This window comes from Takifugu flavidus, chromosome 1 (genome assembly GCF_003711565.1).
Source record: "Takifugu flavidus isolate HTHZ2018 chromosome 1, ASM371156v2, whole genome shotgun sequence".
In the NCBI taxonomy this organism is placed as follows: Eukaryota; Metazoa; Chordata; class Actinopteri; order Tetraodontiformes; family Tetraodontidae; genus Takifugu; species Takifugu flavidus.
The window spans coordinates 2,376,383-2,399,134 of record NC_079520.1 but is presented as its reverse complement, the minus strand read 5'-3'; the positions used below and the strand labels follow the sequence as shown (position 1 = coordinate 2,399,134).

The window sequence follows — 22,752 nt, the reverse complement described above, 5'->3', positions numbered from 1 at the left end:
AGGAGGAGCCTGTGTCAGGCTAATAAAGAGGACGATAAAGAGTGGGAAGCTAGAGCGTTTGAATCGTTGAAATAAAAAAAAAGAGTCACACAAATAAACCAGCGAGAGAGACTCAGCGTGAACATGAGATCGACGCTCCAGACTGAGGTTAAAGTCTGCCCTGAGGAATTCGCACGGCTGGATTTACAACTGTGCAGTCACGTAACGCAAGTTAAAACAAGATGGCTAATGGACGAGCCGACGAGGCGCGCTGGCGATTTGAAAGGCTACGCCGTATATCTGCTCTGGGGGCCACGTTTTATCGACACAAGACAAAACGCACCCAGCTTGACTTCAGCGTTTTCAGTCAGCAGCACATTCTGGCCCTTGATGTCGCGATGGATGACGTGATGAGCGTGCAGGTGAGCTAAACCCTGCAGAGAGCAAATAATCAGCGTTACCCCTGGAGACGAGCATGATTACATAGGAAATATTCATCTGCTTAGCCAACTAAAGCGCACAAAGCTGGGATTTTATGGGTGAGTGTGGACCAACCCTGAGAATCTCCCTGGAGATGTAGGCGATCCAGTCCTCCTTCAGCGAGTTGCCTTTAGTGTTCTTTACCAGATCCGTGATGGAACCGGCGCCACAGAACTCCATCACCAGCTGGAGGAGCCAACAGAGCCCATGTGAGGCAAACATCAAACTGCTCATGCCATGGAAGCATTTTCAGGGAACCACTGTTAGTAATAAGTAACTACCGGTAACTAACGTCCCCTCCATGTCTGGATCGCTTATTGTGGTGCAGAATCTGTCCACCTCCTCCAGTCTTTACTGGGGTTGGAGACTGGAGGAGGTGAACCAGGTTCTGGAGGCAGCTGTTAAAACAAGTACAGGGCTGTGTAGTGAGCTGTGAGTGACTTATCTCCTCACTGGAAACAGCAGAGCTGCAGGGTCAGAAACGAGGGGATCTCCCCTTCAACAAACAGCTGTAAATCTCTGCTCCTGCAGCTGTTTATGTCCTTTTTAACTCAAAAATAATCTCTTTCTTCCATTTCCCTGCACTTTCTGTGGTTTTGTGTTGCTCCCCTTTCCCCTCCCTCCTTTTTGACTACATTTGGAGCACATAAATGTGCATTCATCGGTGTACAAACCCAGTTTAACCAAAGGAGGACTGACCCAGAGCTGGTCGTCGTGGCCCGGTGGACTTTTCTTGATGAAGGCTCCGTAGTAGGTGGCGATGTTTCTGTGATGCGAGTACTTTTTCAGCATATTGATTTCCAGCTTAATTTCCTCCTCTTCATCCTACAAGAGGGGAAAATCGAGAGGAGAGGGTGGAGATCAGGTTTAACGTGCTGGTTGAACACAGGCACAGACAGGAGGTTTGATCTCTCATATTTACAGCTGTTTTATCTAAATGCCCTGTGTTTTCTTTCCATCTTGACAGTTTTTCCAGCGTCAGTTCATTGAGGTGCAGCTCCAAACACTCCTGCTCCTGCAGTTTTGGAAACATCAGCTCCATTTGGCCTCTGGGCGAACAAGTTTTACACAGTTTCCATTTTGGAAACTCCGAGGCTCCCGGAGGACACGGAGCTGAACCAAACAGGAGGTGAACAAATACGAGGACTCGCTCTGATAAACTGTCGTCCACAGCCCTCAATTTAGCCCGACATGAATCGCTCATTTATTTTAAAATCGCTGCAGACTTCATTATTTCACAGCGTTTTAAATTAGCGATAATTGACGCACCTCAACATCATAATGACAAAATCTTTGGCCTTCGCAGGAACACAGCAAAGAATAAATTAATGAATAAATGAAAAGGGGGACGTGTCCTCCTCCTCCTCCCATTTTCCAGCACTGTAATAATAAACAGTCTGCAAACAAACCTGCAGATCCAGGCTGTTGCTGGAGATAACAGAGCCTCGTGCATTAACCGCATGGCTCTCTCAGGATATTACAGTGCAGCCTCAGATGTGGGTGCGGGGCCATAACAAGATCCAGCAATGATAATCCTGATTACTGCAGTATCACCGGGGCCGTGTGAGAGCCCCTCTCCATCAGTCCAGCCCATGCATTTGATCCCTGACGCGACCTGACATTTTCACTCATTACAGCTGCTGGATAAGCAGGGCCGCGACAGGTGGCGGCGGCTCGGCCTCATCAGCACGCCGGGCCCTGCACACGCCTCACGTGTCCACGCAGCAGAAGCCGAGGGACGGGACTGTTGTTGTTGCGAGGAGCTGCTCCCACTTCAGCCAAACAGGTTCTTCAAATGTTATTTTGTCATTTCCATAATTATCGCACTCAAAACCTCTAATGGGCTGTAATTCCTAAAGATATAATAACCGGCCGACTAAGTCGAGTCATCCAGAAAGTTCAGATTCGTTCGCCGCAAAGTAGAAACGCAACTGTTGTATAAGATTGTCGAGGGCAGAACTCGAAGCAGCACCCTGGAAGCAAGTTTAGAAATAAAGTTATATAAGAATAGCTGGAACAGAGAGCCGTGTACGCCGGGTTAGCGCTCGTTAAAGAGCGCAGAGACGTGGTCCAACCTTTATATTTATCGCCGCCCCGCACGGCTGGCTGTCAAAATCCGCCCTGGCTGTGAAAGCACGTGTGACATTTTTTCGGGAGCGATTGGCGTTCGGTGTTGGAGCACTCGGCGATAGAAACACGCGTCTTACATATCTTATCGAGGGCCGCAGCCGCGGGGGGAACACAGGAAGACCGTGCTGACATTTCTGAGGCTGGTCCAGAGCTTAAAGGGCAGGTTGGCCAAAGTTGCCGGTGAAGAAAAAAAAAAAAAAAAAATCAAAAAAGAACCACATCTGTTGAGTCGAGTTTATTTTAAAGTGCTCCAATTTCCTGCTGTCAATGGAAATGGTGCTTTTACATCAAAGACTTTATGCACCTTAATCTCCTGACCTCGCTGAAAGACATTTCTGACTGTAAAGACCATCCAGGTCATGGGCTCAGCCGCCCAATCAGCCGCTCCTCTAAGTCTCAGTCAGCCTGACGAGGAGCGCTTCGGTCATTTAGCCGGGCGGTTAGCCAAGACGGAACGCCAGCAAACCAGACTGCCAGCCAGCAAGTTCTGCTAATGCAGCCATCAAGAGGAGAACATCAGTCACCAAGAAGTCATCCCCCCGCTTACCCAGCAGGAGAGGGATCATTATATTATTGGACCATCAGTTCTCAAGCTCCTAACAGAAGGCACTGGTCTACTGAGCGTCCCTCTGTCCACAGAATCAGTCATGTGGGTATTCCTGACACAGATACATATAATTACAAATGTCATGGATCATGCAAGCTAAGCAGGAAGCTCCCTACATAATATTCACCATGGATCGTAAATAATCCCATGTGAGTGCACAGAGACAATAACCCCCATTGATACAGAGCTCCAAATCACTCGCCAGTCTGTCTCAGCCTGCCTTTTCTAGGACTGAATGACTAGGACAGTGAAGGGAGAGGCGATTAAGCATTTTTACTGGCCGTGCTGGTTTCCTCTCTGTGGGAGGATCGGTCTGCCCTCGTCTGAGTCAACAGAATTACCTGCTTCAGATGTGGGTCAAGGGTTGGTCTCATTTCCATCTTAGCTTAGCCTCCAGCTCGGTGTGACCTCACACCAACGTCGCCATAATAGAGTCACGCCTATGGCGCCCATCCCTGACATTCCTCCTCCATCCCAGCAGCTCCACCTCTCTAAGGCACCTGATGCCCAAACACACCTCCAGGAATGTGTGTGTCACGCAGCAACAGAATATTAGAACCGTGCCAACTTTTGTCCATTTACTCCAGACCCTTTCCCAGGAATACAGCTAACTCCCCCCACTGCCACCAATAGTGATTACAGCTTCCATGCCATAATTACAACACCTCGCTCTCTTTGTATCACTCTCCCTGAGCCACTCTGCTCCAATGCAGGCCATAGTAAAGCTACTCATTATCGTTCCTTGGCAGGAAATGATCGGGAGACTCCGCGGCACTCCCGATGGAGCAACCGGAGCGAGCAGAAGAGCCAACCCCGGTCGGCCACCAGATGTGGGCATAATGGAAAATGGAGCAGGGGTGGACTCTGGTGTCCATGTGTGACAGAAGAGGTGGATGCATCCTAATGAGGAACCAAGAGTCTGGAAGGGAAAGGAAATGTTGCTGGGATCACCTCAAGTGTTGTGGCTACGATTAATAAAAAAGATCTCAATCTTCTGAAGAATAACAGCCACAAAAGCCGACAGTTTCTATAGAATAATTGGAGTTTGGGGTTTGGAGTTTTATCTTAAGGGGAAAAGACTGGACAGTCTCAGGAGATGTTGGATTTATTTTCCAAGACAACGAGTCGAGGCCATTGTTTTCACACCTCCTGCTTTTTTTCACTTCCAAACCTCCCGAGTGGACGGGGAGCAGTGGGCCGCTGTGGGCGGTGAGACGCAGACTTGTTTATGAAGCGACATTCGGGGACGGAGAAACCACAGGGAAGAAAAAATGGTTAGCAAAGCAATTCATTTAGGCAGGGAACCTAAAAGTGAGGACAGAAACATCTGCTGGGATTTCCTTCCCACTAATGGGGGTCAATTTCCTCTGGTAAAGCCCGCTGAATTACATCCAGTCACCATCGTCAGGGAGACACTGCAGGCAAAGTTGCTGCAACTCTTTTAGCTGTTATCTAGTTTGAGCATGACGGGAGACAACAGGGATGTAAAGCGAAAACACTCTGGAGAGAAATATCCCAGAGGTGCGGGAGGCTGGATGGGCGACCGCGGGCTGCCACTCCCATAATCCCACTGCACTTCAGATGAACCTTCTCTCAGCAGAAAAGGGACTTTCTTCTTGTTATCTAAGCTCGCTCTGCATCTGCTTAGATTTCAGGCCCCGACTTCCTGCCCTTCCATCTTATTCTCTCAACATCCTGAAACAGAAACGCGCGGAGAAAAGTGGGGAAACTTGGCTGGTGCAGACGTCTCCGAGGCCATTCCTGGCCGTCCAGCCTCCTGCTCACCAGAAATACCCCAAATCCAAACTCAAACTGCTGTGGCTCTAAAGGAAACAGGGTTTGTCCCTCAGAAGCACTGAAATAGAGGTTAAAGGTCACAACATGCGATCAGCAACATGGCGTGCGCCTGCAAAGGTCCGTGTGGAAGGTTTAAGCCTCGTGTGGACCAAAACTCCAGTTTAAATAAAGACCAGAGCCCCTTTAAAGACATTTTTTGTCATCTCACTGTCGTTTTAAGTGTTCCTGCTTCTCCCTCTGAGTCTCCACATCCCACTCTGTATATGGAACAGGAAGTGGAATGTGGGTCACGGCACACTGTTGCCGACACGAGATAAAGAGTGGACGTACAAAAACAGGAAAAGGGACGTGTCCAGGAGCGGTTTATGACGGGTATGAGAAGCCTTCCTGCACATGCCAGGAGACGGTCGTGTGTCATGTGCTTTTCCAACCCAAACTGGATCTGCTGTGTCATGACTTTAGGCAGACTAATGACACGGCTGCAGTTTTAAGCGGATATTTTTAGTTTTCCGGGACTTTAAGGTAAAATCCTTCCCGTTGATGATTTGTGAGGGCAGATATACGTGCGTATGTGAGGTGCACCGTGAACTGTTGCTGAAGTATTAGCTAAAATCAGCAGGGTCCTGAAAGACAGACAGCACAATCTGGTCGCCCCAGATTAAAGGATTTTATGTGGCAGCCTTAATGAAATGCTCATTACTCTTTAAGGTGTCTGGGCAGCGAAGGAATATGGATCAAATCCCCAGAATTCTGTCATTAAGATCATTAGTTGGGACCAGAAAATGTAGCCATCAGTAGAGACGCACGCTGGACTAGACTGAAATGAAGATATCCATCAAATGGAGCACTTCCTGAACTAAAGCTTCCGTTTTACTTGAGGGTTTAAATCCTATAATGTGAAAACACGGTGGTGTTTACTGACCTCGGTGACGTCCATGACTTTGATGGCCGCCAGTTGTCCCGTTTTGACGTGTCGTCCCTGGTGAGAAGCAAAAAAAAGAGGAGATTAGAGAGCTGTAACTTTGCATTTCATCAGAATGGAGGAGGTCGAGGACTGTGGCCACAGAGGGTGGATTTTTCTTATTTCATTCTTTTTGAAAGAAGCCAGCCAGTAAACAATTTAAGAGCCTGTGTGTGGTCATAATCAAGATGTTCCAGAATATATGATTTGGCTCATAAAAAGCAAAAACCACATGTAGCACAAGTTCTTTGTCTCAAACAACGGTTTGGAAATTCACAGCCGATGGTCTGAAACAGAAAAAAGATGGAAACTATACGAGATATGGGTAAAAAAAAGAATTAAATCATGCTGACTGAGCATCACAAGCCTGAGATCCAGTACACTTGTGCAAATAGATCCCATATTGAGTGCTTTAGCTTTAGCGCTAGATGAATATTACAATTTGTTTTGTCTCTTTCACACCTTAATATCAAGCTTTGTAATTAAGGTGCTTCGCTATTCTAAATTACATCAATATTGAGTCACTACATACTTTAAATTGAATGCTAAAGTCCTGGTAGAGAAGGCAAAAACAGATTAGCTTGTTGGTTATCAATAGATAAAAATAGAATAATCTTTTAGCCACCGATTAAAAAGATCAATCTGATTGTGAAACCCTCCATCGACCTCTTGTGCCTCTTTTCCAGGAGTCTGAGGTTAATTTTGAACTCATTTCCCTGCACACGGATGCATAAATAAGGCATAAACACGGCTTCTTTCCTGGATGTTTGATATCGTTTTTCAATATTGGAAACGTTCACAGGTGGAAGTTTAATATCCTGAAAAACAATCACAGCTTGAAAAATCCTAAAGTATAAAGTTTCTCTGCTAAAACAGGCGCGGACCAGCAGACACGTTTACTCTGGATCCATGGCCCTTCACATCCAGTCAGCTCGCTGCAGGGTCAACACCACACACACACACACACACACACACACACACACACACGTAGATGGTATTTAAATACTAACACACTCAAATCTACATCTGCTGCAGCTGCTGAATTGAGTCTGGACACAGAAACAGCATGTGGACCCTTTGGGCCCAACTAAGAATGAGCACTTCCATGTTGCTGGAACACAGGCCTGTTTTATTAATAATGATAATAATGTGCTATTAGATGAATGTGCTCTGTGTGTGTGTGTGTGTGTGTGTGTGTGTGTGTGTGTAAACTGGAGCACTGTCTGGACAGTGACATCATGACATGTGTTGATAAATGTCCTACATCCGGACAAATCACAACTCTTCCACTTCCTGAAACCGAAAACAAGTGAGTTATAACTAGCGCACAACCTGAGTGCGTCTGTGTGTGTCTGAGTGTGTAAGGTGACCTCAAAATGCAGACTGTAATAATTACAGCACCCCCCCCCACACACACACACACACACACACACACGCAGCCTGCACACAACAGCTAAAAGATGACATCACCTTCTTTCCTTTGTCCAGAAACAAGATTCAGACAGAGTGAGTCCCCCACACACACACACACAAGCACACACACACACACCACACACACACACACATGACAGGACATCATTCATCTGTGGGGTTCCTTTCTGGTTCTCACCTCTCCTGACACTGAAGGTGGATGTTTCCAGACCAGGTTACTGGAATTTTGGGATGCAACGTGAGCTCCTCCTCAGGAGACCTTTCATGTCCACACAAAGAGACCATGAGCAGCAGTGGTGCTGCTATTGAGCGTGGGGCAGGTTAACACCTCCCAGCTGACTCTACACTACACACAGTTTAATTTTTGTGTCACCCGACTCCCTCCATTATCTGACTGCGGTGGGAAAACCTCAGCCTTCCGATAACGGGAGCGATGGAGTGTTGCGTCTAAGACAGATGATAAAACCTTAAATTGGCCCTCTGGGGACAAAGACTCAGCCATGATGGACTGAACAAAGCCTGGAAAAACCAGCTCCCAGACGGGGACGTTTGGCCTTGGCCTCCCCCAACACGTGGAAGGCCTGGAGGGGACAAGCGCTGAAACGTGCGCTGGTTTCACTGGAGTGCTCGCCGTTCCTCGCTTATGCCCTCGAGGCAAGCGAGTGTTTGCAGGAGAAGCTTAGTTTCGCCCGATGTCGGAGATGGAGACACACCTTTATTTTATTTAACCTCACAAGGATAACACGTGTCTCCGGGGACAGTCCAACCCTGCAGAGTCTGTCCAGAATCTGACTACTTCACCAGCGCTCGGGTCCACCTGGGTTTCCGATTAAAGGAAACCAAGTTTCTCTGCAAGGTGGAGGGAAGCACCAACACGCCGGTGCAGCCCAGACCCGACCGTCAGATAAGCTAACCTGCAGTGACCCTCGCCGTGATCTACTGCAACCTTCCATGGATTCGTGGACTGCATGACAGGGGAGGGGACCAGGTATTGGGACGGTGCCTCCTGGTAATCAGTAAACAACCACAACTATACTGGTGACGTTACCAGCCCCAAATCATCGGTGGCATCCATCTTTGTGAGGACTGATATGTGTTGCCCAGCCTTTTAAGCTAATCCTCCCCACAGGCCTCATGCCTAAACTCTGACCACTGCCTTAATCTAAACCCAATTCTAACCCTCAATCAGCCCTTTGAAGTTGTGAGAACACATCTGTGTGTGTGTGTGCGTGTGTGTGTGTGTGTTACAAGGGGCCCTTTATTGCCACTCTCACACACTTTCTGAGCTGCGGACACAGACAAGGAGCCAGGTGCAAGCTTTGGCACACACACTGAAGCGCACATCACGTGCACAGATACAAGCACACACCGAACACACTTCTTGTTCTAGCTGCTCTAAAAGAAAACCTGACCAGGGTTCAAACAAACCCAAAGTGTTCCCCGATGGGGATGTGTGCGGCGTGATCGGGTCCCTAATTTCATGGCGTTTTTCCACAGTTAACGTGTTAGCGTCGACACACACACACACACACACACACACCAACAGACACATTTACGAGGATCATGTGGCAGCTGAATTATTTTCCAATATCGGTTCTTGAAGAGCAGCTCTCAATGGTTTTAAGAACAGAAGTGAAGAGATGCTGATCCTGTTCTGTAGTTAAGCAGGCGCAGCGATGCAGAGCTGTTGTAATTAGATCTGGCCGTAGTAAGGTGGGGGTGACATTCTGGGAACCGGTTCAACTTTCCATCGTGTAATGTGCTGTCACTATTTTTAGCTTTTCGGGGAGGAATGACCACGGGTGAAATGGATACTGCTCATAACCAGGCTGACGACCCACAACACCGGAGCTTCCAAATGACTTCACGGAGCTCAAACTTCAAGCATTACCCCGATTCTTCTGGGATCCTCGACTTTAACTAAATAAGATGCTGCTGGGGGAAGATGGCGAGGATGTGAATTAAGGACCGTGTGCGTGGGAAGTGGAATATTTCTCACCATTTACGCTGCAATTAGAGAAATGGAAACAGGACTACTACAGCTCGGATATTAAACTGGACGTGCAAGGGTTGATGCACGCTTCCTCCAGAGGGGAAGTGAGCATGAAATGAGCTGAATATCATTATTAGATGATGCAGCAGCTGAGAGGACAAGGCTGTTAGTAGAGGTGTTGTGAACCACCAGCTACAGCTGCTACGAAGCAAAACTAAAAAGAGGAAACGGGAAAAGTTGTGAGAATCGTTTGTTGGGTTTATGAGCAGAGTGACACCAGAGTTAAACATCGTGAATAACAGAGCATCTGTTTTTATCTCTCTTGGCTCGGTGTCTCCTGCAGCTCCCAGTGACCCACAACTCCCCCACACGCCGTCCTTCTGCCTGGGTGAACAGGAACTCTTGAGTGTTCAGATCCAGCACAGAACACGAGTTCAGCTGATTCTCAGTATTTATAGCTGCTTCTGTCAAACCACGTAATCGATGGACGGTCTGGCTCATACTCGCTACTCTCATCCTCCTGCTTATCTGCTGGAAATATTCATTTCCTTCCGTTTAGTTTTAAATGCTCCCCCCCTGGGCTCCCACTTACTAATTTCCCAAAAATTTGTACTAAAGTAAATAAAGTAAATAAAGTAGGCGTTTCTGAAACAAGGCCGAATAATCCACAGGAGTCCAAAGCTGCTTAAATTCAACCTGCAAACAAGAGCTTGAATTAGAACAGAGCCCGCACTAACTTAATTAGCATGTTAGCTAGAGTTCATTTGTGTGTGTGTGTGCGTGTGCGTGTGTGATATCATTACATGCCAGAGCAATTAATAATCATGTGTGTGTGCGTGCGGTCGGCCATGTCGGACAAGGCTCATTTTGATGGCGCACGTGTGCTCTTCAGATCAGCTGTGCGCCGCCAACACGGCCCGTGGCCTACTTTTCTCTAGTCACTGACGCAACACAGGCAGCAGCACAACAGAGCGTTGAGGGCTGGAGCAGCTCCACAGGCTCAGAGAAGAACTGGGTGAATAATGCTGCTGGTAACGTACTGCCAATGAGTCAGATGATCAGCAGACACAAAACCGGCTCTCGACTGATCTTTGAAGCGTTTAAAAAAAAGTAGCACAAGCAGACGATTGTGATCGCGGGGAGGAACTGGGGTTAAAGACAACCGTGTAGAAACAAGCCACTCTGAAGGCAAACAGGCTTTATTTTAAAAAGCTCCACATGTGTCTTCAAGGTTGGCAAAATAATGCAAAGGCCCCTCTGGGAGCAATGCTCTATAATGCATCACCATGGAAACGGAGCAAACTGTGACAAGGTAACGGAGTTTAAAATGGGGCAGAGGTCAGAAGAGTGCACGGGGGAAGGTGTATTTGCTGGGATATCAGCACGTGTTTTACAAGGATCAGGCGGCTACAGTGTGAACGGTGCTAACTTTACACAGTTGGCACATTGTTTTACATTGTTTGGTTTTCTAAAAGGCAATTTAAAAAGAAAAATATGTGGGCTGCTTAAGGTAAAGCATTTCCTGCTAAGAACAACCCACATTTTAGCTCAGTAATCAAATAAAATAAAAACAAGCACCGTAAAACCCACGAGAATGAGTTGGTTACCTTAAAATCCTTGAATATGACCAGTCATTTTATGTTTACCAGCTTTAATCGGGAAATGGGGGTTTATTTGATGCATTCACCTGCTTTTACGAACTTAACTACGGACTGGAACAGCATTTAAATGAGTCCAAGTAATTCTAGAGCCAGTGCCAAACAAACGCTGGTTCCATTGGCCCTCTGACAGATGCTGAGTAGGTGTTGCAGTGTGCAGTGGGCTGAAAAGCCTGGCAGATAAACAGAACCCTCTGAACCTTAGAGCGGAAGGAAGAGGGGCAGGAAGGCAGAAGGGAGGGGACCTTCAAAGACTGAGAAAACTGCAAGTCTTTCAAGAGAAGGAGCCAAAGAAGATGATGGCTCTCATCTGTCGTCCGTGGGGTTAGGCCTCCACAAATCACGCTCGGCCTCTGTGCAGGCAGGAAGTTACAGGAGGAAAGTCACAGGAAGTGGTTGGACCTGGGTGTGACGCGGACCTTTTCAGATGTCTGATCTGATGCTTGTTGGCGATATGTGCCAGGCTGGCCCCCGTTGCTGGGAAACGTCCAAACCACTGGAACAAGCGGCATCTTTATCACTCCTTCAAAGCCTCCCAGAGCAATGAGGGGATCCGGATGGTTGTAGGGGAGGCTTTGTGTAAATATAGGCTCCAGCACCGGCAGAGCCAGGTCTGAAGGAGGTTTCACATTCATGACAGGCTGTAATAAAAGAAAGTGGTTCTTTTTCCCCTGGGTACTGAGGAAGGGTGAGGCACGCCTAATTAGGAGGGAGATGTTTTAACCGCCAGTGAAAACACACAGCTGAAAAAAAGAGAAAAGCAGGATGGGAGGCGGGAGAGGGGAAACTGAAGACGGAGGGTTTTGTAACACCAGGATCTCTTTGGTGAGGGATCCTCCGCCGCTCCGCTCACCACGTTTCAGCAGCGGCCATCGAAAGAATGCAAGAGAAGACAGAAGATAGCATGAAGCTGCAGAGATGACGGCGATCCATCAAGGGCGGGAGGCAAAGATGGCAGGTAGGAGGCTCTGCCGGCGTTGCTGGAGCACCCTGGCAACAGGTTTCCCCAGTAAAGACGTCAAACCGGAAGATAAACCGCAGTGACAGATGGATGAATATGGAAAAGGTCACTCTTTCATTCAGATTTCACTCCTTTACGGCATCAACAGAGACCCAATGAATAAAACAAGTGCGTGGCCGTCCTGCCGCCACATGGAGCACAGAGGTTGGGAGCTGGGGGAGAGCAAACAGGTGACGACTGCAGGAACGTCGTCACATTTACGCACATGTTGAATCAGCATCCAGAGAGAGATTAGCCCGAATGGTTGCTCATCTCAGGGTGCAAGTGAGGATTTGGTTCACTGAGCCTCTCGCTGACAACAGATTATATTTGTTAGTGCAGGCTGACATCTTTAGGAGCCTTTTTTGAACCTTATTATCAGGCGCGTTTTACGAGCAAGCGCTGGTTTTGGTCGTGTTTGGACATTATTAGCCAGGTTAGACCGAAAGGGCAGGTGGTCCACATGGCCGATGCTGCGCAGCATCCGTGGAGGGAGCCAAGCCCCCCCCCATCCCATCATGATTAATTCTGCCGGTCGTGTCCGGTTCCAGAGGATTAACAGAACCAACTGCCCTGTCAGAACAGACAGAACTGGGATTTGTTTTGAAGAAGAAGGACAGAAGATGTTTGTCATGCTCCCGTGCCAGCCATCACCACAGGTCGCCACACAGACGCCCAAGATCACATATAATTTTCCTCTTGAAATTCCCGACATACAAAAGAAGCAGAGAAAAAAAAAACAGTCTGGAATAAACCGAATGCTGCTGATGAAATAAACTAATTACGATGCTCGGTTTTGGGTAAATGGACTTGCTGTTCAGTTCTGTCCATCTGAACCATAATGGACGCTCGTGCTACCACATTTTAGCTTCGGCTGGAAAAACCTTGAAATTGGAACCTTGCGATGATGAGCCAAGCTGAAACGAAATTCCACGGCACGAGACGAGAGCAGCCCAGTGGTGCAGAAGAAAATGCCCTTGTGTTCTCCAGCGCACAGAGCTGCGGGATTACCAGGCATAAGAAGTGATTCCAGAAAAGCCCCAAATCAACAGGAGCTGCAAAGATCCGCTGCTCGCTGCTGAGGGAGACGAGCTGCTAGCAAGGCTGCTGTAATCAGGCATGGAGGATTCATTTTCCCCAAATTATTCTGGGATTTTGTGGGTAGAATCGACCTTTATTTACACGGGGATGAAATAATCTTCTTGGAATTGCAACGTTCTTCGGGAATTCTGTGAGAAAACCCCGCTGCCTGACAAAAGCCGCCGGTTTTATCATCATAAAAAAATGCCAACGCACTGATTCGCCCCCGTCATTGTGCTCCGGCACAACATTCCTTTGGCAGCTCTTGTTTTTAGGTGACTCGGTGTTCCGAGGATTGGACTGCCTGAATCACCCACTGACCTGGATTCCGCTCCACCCAGCCTCTTCCTTCTGTCAACACGCTGTAAAAAGGCCATTCAGCCGGTACAGCGAGACAGCGTGTGAGCGGCAACAGTGAGGGGAAGCGGGCTATTTTAGATGTGCAACAAGCTGCATTCATTAATCCCCACAAACAGGCTGTCATTTCTCTCTGGTTCTCCTTTCTCATTATTTCTGCTGACCACCCACCACTCACATTTCAGACGTGAAGCCAGTCAAGCAGGCCGTGATGTGCCACGCGGCGACGGCCGCCCCTCCTCCTCCTCAACATACTGACCCACAACTCGGCTCTGCTGCTGCTATAAATAGACAGAGATTTAACCTACAACCAGAGAAGGAGGGAGGGAATGAAAGGGCAGAGCGTGCAGATAAAGAGGGCAAAGCCAAAACAGGTCTCTTAAAAGCTCCCCTCCGCTAGCACTGATGGCCAGTATCGATCTGATCCATCAGGGGTGACAGTTTTCCCCACACGTGACAACAACGCCACATGCACGCGTGTCCTCCAGACATGTTAGTCACAGAGGGAGGTTAGCGGCTCACTGGACCGTCGACTTTGGGCAGATGTTGTGAAAGGACGGGGCTGGTCCGGAGGGCAAAAAAAGTCCAAAACGGACAACGAGCTGAGGACAGAGACGCACCAAGGTTACGCCGTTTAACAAACCACCTTTTCAAAAAGTGAGGGGGGGATGAAGAAGGGATGCAGGGAATCGTCGAGGATTTGCACGAGGTTTTCATCATCCGCCTCGCCGTTTAGCTTCAGACATGTCGTCACCCACGATGGTCACGCCTCAGCACGCTGCACAGCGACACACAAGGACGTCCTGACGGTAGCAATATTAACATGCTATGTTAAACTATCCTGTGAGCCACTGGCTGGAGCTAATCTGCTCCCTTTGAGCTTAATATTTAAACACATTAAAAGATATGTATTAAAAAACATGAGGAAATTAACTCCTTATGGAATCGACCTATCAAACAATACTGTGCTTTAATGCACATTGCTGACAACAAAATAATTATTTTAGACTGAAAAAGAACAAACAAAAGCTTTATAGGAGATACGTTGGGCAATATAAAGAAGAACTCTACCAAGACGGGGGCAGAGTTATTCCTAGAGGGGAAAACTGGTTCCATCCCTTAGCATTTACTGCTCATGTGACTCCGTGTCTGTCACCAGTAAACTGGGTTAAAGCAGTTTACTCAAGACTGCCCTGAAGAAACAAAGACATGTTTAAGATTTGAGAAAAGCACATGAGTAAATGGAAAACTCCAAATAGTATCAACAACGTCCAGTTAATTGATATGTTACATATCATGTAAAAGGAGGAACGTAAGGATGGTAAGTTGTTAAATATCTTACACACACACACTCACACACACCCTCAGTTTCCCACAGACATGCCCAAACATGTTCTCAAGGCTGTTTCCACCAGATTTAGGTAGGAAATGATCAGGTACGGATGAGGTGTTGCTGCCCTACAACTTCAACCACTTTCTCAAACAGCCAGAGACTCTAAACAATGAGGTTTCCAACGGTGACGCAGACGTTACTCGAAAGAATAAAACTGTTAAAAGTTACGCAACGCTGCAATAAAGCAAGACAGAAATCGACCTCGTGTTAATAAATTAAGCTAATGTGGTGGACTGTTGAGCAGTTCAGTCTCCACGGTAACCTCCATGGTGTGACGGAGGGGCGGGGGTCTCACAGGGAGAACAGCAGTAGGCGTGCACGGAGCCCCTCCAGCAACCCGTGGACCAGCTGCCATCAGCCTGCTCAAAGGCAGCTAGGCAGCAGGCATCTGACAGCCTTGACAAAAAAAACCCAACACGTGGAAAGAAGAAAAAAAAACAAAAAGCAGTGGCCTCCTCACAGACTGTGGCTGTCACTATAGCAACAGGAGTGGAGATGGCTGTGGCATGAGTGTTAACCTTTAGCGAGCACGGCCGGCTTCAAACAGACAACAACAGATTAACAACTAAGATGCATCAGGTAGGAAAACAGGGAAGCTTTGTGGTGTCACATGACTGTGCCGCTGTGACGCTTCAGGCCGACTGAATTCACCTGAAACAGCAGATATTGCACCAAAACTGCTTAGAAACGGGCACCTGGGGGGGTGTCACCTTCCGAAAAAGTGTCTTCAAACTGAATCAACGCATTCACAAACACACACGGGTCCCCCTGGAACGAACCGCCCCGACCACGCTAGCAACAACATCCGAGGGGCGCTTGATTTCCTGCACCCGCGTGGCAACACAAACGGTCTCAGAGCCGTGGCAACGGAGCCTGTGTTCAGCCAACTTCATCGCGGGTCAACAAAGATGTTCTCTCCACTACCGCAGGTCGTCGCTCCGGGCAAACGACTCGCTCCCCACATAGTTTGGCTTTTATACTACCGCTCACTGACGGCTACAGTTAGCGTGTGTTTTCAGACCTTTCAGTAGTTGGAAGTTTGCACAGGTTCTGCCCGGCTACAGGAGGGAGCCCTGAGAAACTCCAGCCCAATTGGAGGCCTGGATTCCGGTCAGCTGGCTCCGACTCATCCCGGCGGCCCAATCGCACGGCCCGCTCTGCAGTCAGGTGACGGTTCAGCCTGACTCACGGTGTTTTGAAGCAGACGAAAACAAAAGCTAATGAGGCTGTCGGTCGTCCCTGCCAGCTGTCCCAATGTGTGCAGCTCTGAAAGGAGCTACGGAGCTCCAGGAAAGAAAACAGGATTTATCTCATAACAGCAACAAGTGCATGTGCGTGCATGAGACTTTGAGCCATTAAAAGGGTAATTAGTGTAAAGAAAACATTCCATTCTGCCTTTATTTGTCCTTTAGCTAAATAACCCTGTTAAAAACATAATACACAGTAGCTGTGATGACTACTGGGTCCACTGTTGATCCTCTTGGACCTGAATGTAAAATCCTGGATTGATTGTAGCCAATGACAGGACAAACGCTTCTATAGTAATGCAGCATGACAGCGACACCACCACAGAGCCGTGCAGTCTGCGGTGTGGTGAGGTTGGAGGCTAGCTGCTGGAGTTTTACACAGATAAATGTTTCCACTGGTCCGGTGGGTACGGCTGAACGTCCGCACAAGCCTCAGATTCTGCGGATCTCTCGCCCGTGTTCTGGTGCACTTTAGACCTTTGGCTCCTCCGTGGAGGAAATGACGACGACTCCACGTGACATCTGCATGTTTTAATCACATGTCCTGCAGAGCGGAGCTAAGCCGGCCGGGTTTAGAGCTTCAAACTACCCCATTTACCCCCCATTTACTGTTACTTCATTATGGGAAGTTACGGCGCTTCCTCACAGACAGATAATAAAACAACGAATCAGATGCTGCATGTGTTTGACCACACACCTTTACCCAAAGGTTACATATCCAACCAGAACCAAGCTGGGCTTCACCCCGGACAACCTGCACCCTCCTCACCCCAAAGCAGATTTGCTCATCTCCAGATGGCCTCCACCCCCCCCCACTTGTCCACCATGAACACCAGTAAACCACAGAAGCTCAGACAGGCCAACTGTCATTAAGAGGCTGCAGCAGACGCTAAGAGTGCCAGTGTGTGAGTGTGTGTGTGTGTGTGTGTGTGTGTGTGTGTGTGTGAGTGTGTGTGTGTGTGTGTGTGTGCCGAGAGGTTTTTCATAAGCCAATCTGAGGGACGCTGGGTTGTGCCTTCATCTGCAGGACAGTTAGTCCGTATTTAGTTCGAATCAAAGCCGCAATTTATCCAGATTCACTCAAAAGACGCTCGGCCAAAACTCTAACTGTCTAAATCCTTAAAGACACAGCTCCTTCCCTGGCTGTTATTAAATCATCTCATTTATTAAGTTCTGGGCCAATGGAGGGCCAGTAAGTCTGATTCGTTTATTAATACATTTAAACAAGAACCTTTGTCTTTTGCATATTGTATATTTTGGAAAGGCTTAAACTTAAAACATGTCAAAATGTAAAAGTTAAACCAGCCGAGCTCCAGAAGTAACCACAGGCTGTGAACTTTAGTTTGTCTTCCAAACCAGACCGTTTAATTGTCATTATATAGTAAAACAGTTTGTGTAACCACGCGTTTGCTCCAGGAAGTCCAACGTCTGGCCACGCCCACATTCCAAGCACATGTGCACAGGCGGCGGCCATTTTGGCTCCTAACAGAGAAGCTTTTCACTGTTTTTTTTAAATCAGGCAGGAGCAGGTCACAGATAAGAGAATGAAGGGACCGTTGGATCCATGCTCACTCCTGCCGACAGAAATCAATACGGTCGGAGCTCAAAGGAAAAACAGGCAGGAAACCTGGCGGAAATCTCTGGAAAAGGTGGCCTGTGATTTGGAAATATTGTTGTTCTGTATCCATTTGAACAAACCCTTTCTCAGCCCATTTCCTGACCATTTTTATCCCGGTTGACAATGCGACTCGAGTGTTCTGGAGCGGTAAAACATTAACAAACACCTGCCTTTGTCTAAAAACCCCACAGTAATGTAATATTAGCTCCTGTGTTCCTACCAACGTAGCAAATCAGGGGCGTCACTATGGTTGGTTTTTTTGTTTGATGTCTTGGTTCTGCAAAACATGGAAAGAAACATGCAAGGGATCCTACACTTTTGTGGCTTTCATGCACACAGAACAGTGCAGTCAATGCAAAGTCGACACAATAAGCATCAAAGGAACGTGACCCAGATACAGCCTGAGCCGCTGTCTTATTTTTAGCTTAGCTGTAGCTAGCAGCCAGAGCTGACGACTGCTAACAGACTCATTTAAACGATTACGAAAAAAAATAAATCCAAAATATGTGTCTTTAGTAGCATTTTAGATGTGTCCATTAAGCTGGAGCAGCTCAAGTCACAGTCCGAAGGTTCTGGTTCAACTCCCAGCCATCACTGCTTGGTGGGGATAAGTGAGGGGTGGGGGGGGGTTCGTCATCTTTCAGTATCAATCTGATACATAATTATTACCTCTGTAATTAAATATTTACACTTTACCATGATTTTCATGTCTCAATCCAGTAATTATTATTTTAATGCAGCCGTCGCCATGGCAACAAGACCAGACAAACCAGTTGACAGCAGCACGTGTCGGAAACTTTAGCCATTAACATCACGATGACGAGGGAAGTCTGAGTGCACGAGGCGTGGCGTTGCAACAATCACAACTTCCCTGCTGCGGCTCACTTCAGGTTGTTGCGGAGCTTCTACTTCTGCTCCGGTGGAAAGGTCGCCGTTGTAGTTCCGCCTGCGCCGCGAAAGGTCGCCGCCGACAAGGCGACCGTTCCAGGAGGCCGGTGAGCCGCCGAGGCACGAGCCAGCTCCTCCTGACTGCTGCAGGTCTGCTGCATATGGTCGTCCTGGTCCGCCTCTCCGGTCCAGCAGAAGTGTTTTAGCCCCCTTAGCGAAGGAATAATCACTTCTGTCGTGCGTGACCACAGGTGCCGAGGCCTCAGTTGTGGCGCGTCCGGTCGTCTAAATTCTGGGGCGCGTTTCCTTTGAAGAGAGCCGTGGTGCTGGTGCTCGACCAGCTGATGACAGGCTGCCGGTGGACGGCCACACCCTGCTTCTGTCTTCAGAACCGGCAGCGACGCAGCCGATTGTCCAACTCTGGTTAACTCTGAATAACCTGGAGCCTCAAATCACTGATTTGTCAGTGCGGCGAATGTCGCCGTCTTTATGCTGCAACGTTTCTGATGATTTATCGACCACGAAAGATGAGTCGACATCCCACAATCAGCCACGTCGATCAGCAGATGTCAGCCTACGTCTGAGGCTTCTGCAGCGATTCCGTGAATGTTTGACGGGAAGCGGAGCATCAGAAATGGTTTCTAATTTAGCCATGGCAGCACAGCCAGTGGTTTCTCCTCGCTGCACCGACGCCTTCAGCTGTTCCGCCGCTTCCTCACCAACGCAGAGGGACCCCGACTTCACATTTCCAACATTAAAAAGCTAAAAGTTCTGTGTGCGACCTGTGTGTGCGTCAGTTTCTCGATAAAAAGTCTATAAGATAGCAGCAAAAGTGTTTAACTCAGAAAGGGTTAAACCATTTCCTCTGACGGGGGGATTCCCAGCCCCAAATCAGTGTGGTCTTACCCCCAGAGGTTAAAATTTCCTTCTGAGGCTTTTTTTGGACCCTGTTTTTTCCCTTTTACCTCCTCGTGTTTACATCAAACACGAACTTTGATGCGTCGCTCGCCATCTTTTCTTCTTTCTGAATGTCACCACTACATCCGGACATTTCAGCCTCCTTTTGCTCTTCTTCGACGCTGCATTAATTCTAAACATCGCATGTATCTTCATTCGGGATCGTACGTGGAAAACATTAAAGTCTAAAGCTCCATCACACGAAGGGACCACTTGGGTAATTAAAGGGTGCGTGCTGCTCCACCATTTCCTCGCTTTTTAACCACTCCTTTCCTTTAAGTTTCCATCCCAACAGCTGATTTCTACCCACATGGCTGCAATAAACACACACGTCGCCGCTCCGAGGTCCGAATCGGACGATGAACTTGTGAGACATGACGCGACGTTCAACAATGCGCACGTTTGCCGCAGCGATTGAGGTGAATAAACTCTTCCTCAGACTCCGTTTCACAGTCATAAATGGCGCCTGAAATGTTATTTATGATTTCCTGACGCACACATGCTCTGCACGTGCCAAAGTATCATTAAAGCAACGAGGATTCAAACGCGCGTCGGCGTGTCATCTGCTCACATCTGCACACATCTGCGCACACATGCACTAGCAGGAACGTAGCGCTCAATCGTGCCCAAAAGGTTTTTAAACTGTGTTCTTTTCGGTATTTGGATGCCTCGTGAGCGAAGCTGTCAGAAATGTCCGCGCCCCAGTGGAAGACTGATAAGGAGGGCAACGGCAGCAGGAGTAATAAACCCACGCCAGAGGGCGGAGCCGGCTCAACGGCGAAGTTGGCACATTTAGAACAACCGCTGGTTCAGAAAAGAGCTCAGAGTTCCGAGAGGTGAACAGTTGGTCTACGTGCCGTCCAGATTCAGGAGAGTGTGTCGCAAGGTCCCGTCACCGTTGAGGAGTGTGTATCTGCGTTTGGGAAAGTGCTGATACAGCCCGGAAACTTTCTCACGGGAAACACGGATTACTGCAAAACGATCCATCACGGAGGCTAAATTAACGCAATTTAACACATCATCATTGTAACATTTCAACTATGAAAGGAGCCAAATCAAACTAATTCTGTGAGCGAGTTAGTGCTGCTGCCATCAGCAGCTGCTGCCAGATGCTTTATCTCTTCTTCGGTCTTCCAGACCAGACCAGTCGCTTTTGGGAAAATAAAACTGCCTTGTCAGCACTATTCCTTCACATTTCTACGTGACTTTACAATTGAATGTACATAAATGCCAAAAACAAGCTGTGCCAAAGAGAAAGAGGAGCTGATATATTTCTGATCCGTTTTCTGCTCAAAATCTCCACTTTTCCAGACACGAGCAAACTTAACTCGCAGTTTGAGGCCTGCAGGTTTTCAAATGTTGCGGCTCCTCGAAGGGAAGCAGCCTTCTGTATCACGTAATATTCATAAGCAATAATCCCGATCAAACATTTCTCCTGGGGAGGCGCCAGGTTGGGATATGTAAAACTGTGGGAAAGCACACAGAAGCAGTCTGAATGAGCCTCCTTCCGAAACAAAATGTGCTTTTCCTCTGAGAAAAAGGCCTGACTTTTCATATTAAAAATCTCTCTGCGCGCTCGATGTGGTGCTGCTGTCACCGCGTCTCATTTCTGCCAGGCAACAGCAGGATGGTGTCGCTGCTCACACCAGCGGTGGTGAAAAACCAGAGCTGCAGGAGCACCAGGTCTCCCTCAAATGCTTTTTCCACATTGTGTCTGTGTGGGTGTGATGGGATGGACAGGCCCATCCCCATTAATGCAGTGAAGAGTCACTCCAGCAAAAAGGCCTGCTGGGCAATGTTGTGCACAACTGCGCAATGAAACACCGCCCACCCAATGGCGCACGAGTCGGTCAGCGTGGTAAAGGCTGTCATGCACGGATGGGTTTGGCCTGGTCAGTGCAATGCAAAGCGTGTAGTATGCACAGAATATCTGAGATGGGTGTGGACGGGAGAAGATGAAGGAGGGAGCTCCTCTGGACCAAAATAGGTGAACTGGGATGATGTGGGCATCGCTGAAATGAGTGGATGTGAAGCAAAGGGCTAAACCAGAGGTAATCTAGGCCAAGCACAAGCGGTGCGAAGTGAAGGGAGGCCGTGCTCTGATATAGGTTGAAAAGACGTCCGGAAGAACACAAATAATGTCGTTTGCGTCCCATTTTCCACCTCTTCGTGCTCACATCTTAAGCTCTGACACACAAACAGATGGAGGCTCCCACCAACCTTGTACACTTGTCCATAGGTGCCATTTCCGACCACTTCCACCAATTCGAAAATCCCGGCTGGGTCCTGGATTATAGAGCACAAAACAAACCTTTAATAAAGGGGATATTTATTGATCCACACTAGCCTTTATGATCGGGTGCGTTCGATGTAGCAGCCGGCATCGCCCGGTTCGCTGGCCTCCCAATCCATTTGATATTAGACAAAGAAAATCACCATAGGGCTGTGTCAACAACAGCACTGCCTACAGCAGTGTTTACCTTTAATTTGTGCGTATGAACAAATCATAAAATGCGCTCCGAAAACGCCTATGTGCCAGACTCACCCGCAGGGATGCCAGGTCTATATCCCCAAGACTTTTAGCCGGAGAGTCGTTCGCCATTTTCGCAAAAACCGGTGTAATTGTCAGAATAACAGCGTGTTTTAATCTCCTTTGGTGGACTACGGGTGTGTCATCCTCGTGTGGTTTGTTCAGTGATCCCGCCGGAAGTGTTTTCTATCCAAAACGCGTTATTCCCTCTTTTTAATCACGAACAGACGCTCCTCCGCCGCTGCAACATACCGACAATTGCCGGAGCAGGAACCCTGCTAATGCTAATGCTAATGCTCGCTCGCGCTCGCTCGCTCTCTCTCTCTCTCTCCCTCGCGCTCTTAGACCACGCCCATTCGCATTCATCCAGGGACTGCTCGAGCGTTTTTAGGGCCCACAGCAAAAAAGATGTGTGGGGGGGGGGGTGAATAATATTTATTTAAACTCAATAACACCACTTAAACTGTACATGGGTGTGGATTAAGCACTATAAGCATTTAACTGGGTGACAACATAGCAACACCGAGGCGTCGACGCTTGCAAAAATCACATAAAATGAGGTGAAGTCAGATTTGCTTGAATTCCAGTCTCTTGAATTCACATTGACATCTGGTGGCCAATGTGGTGATTGTTGTGGACCTCCTCT

At 48.1% G+C, this 22,752-nt stretch overlaps 1 protein-coding gene across 1 annotated transcript in view; it reads right to left on the bottom strand.

Moving 5' to 3' along the window:
• The window catches only part of LOC130531225 (TRAF2 and NCK-interacting protein kinase-like), a 36,308-nt gene extending 13,909 nt beyond the window's left edge, over positions 1–22,399 (bottom strand). The window contains 6 exon segments of the mRNA XM_057043162.1: positions 323–413; positions 535–645; positions 1,159–1,284; positions 5,916–5,972; positions 21,797–21,862; positions 22,122–22,399. Of these exon segments, the coding sequence (XP_056899142.1) occupies positions 323–413; positions 535–645; positions 1,159–1,284; positions 5,916–5,972; positions 21,797–21,862; positions 22,122–22,178 (508 nt within the window). The 5' untranslated portion in view covers positions 22,179–22,399.
• Positions 22,400–22,752: the final 353 nt, after the last annotated feature.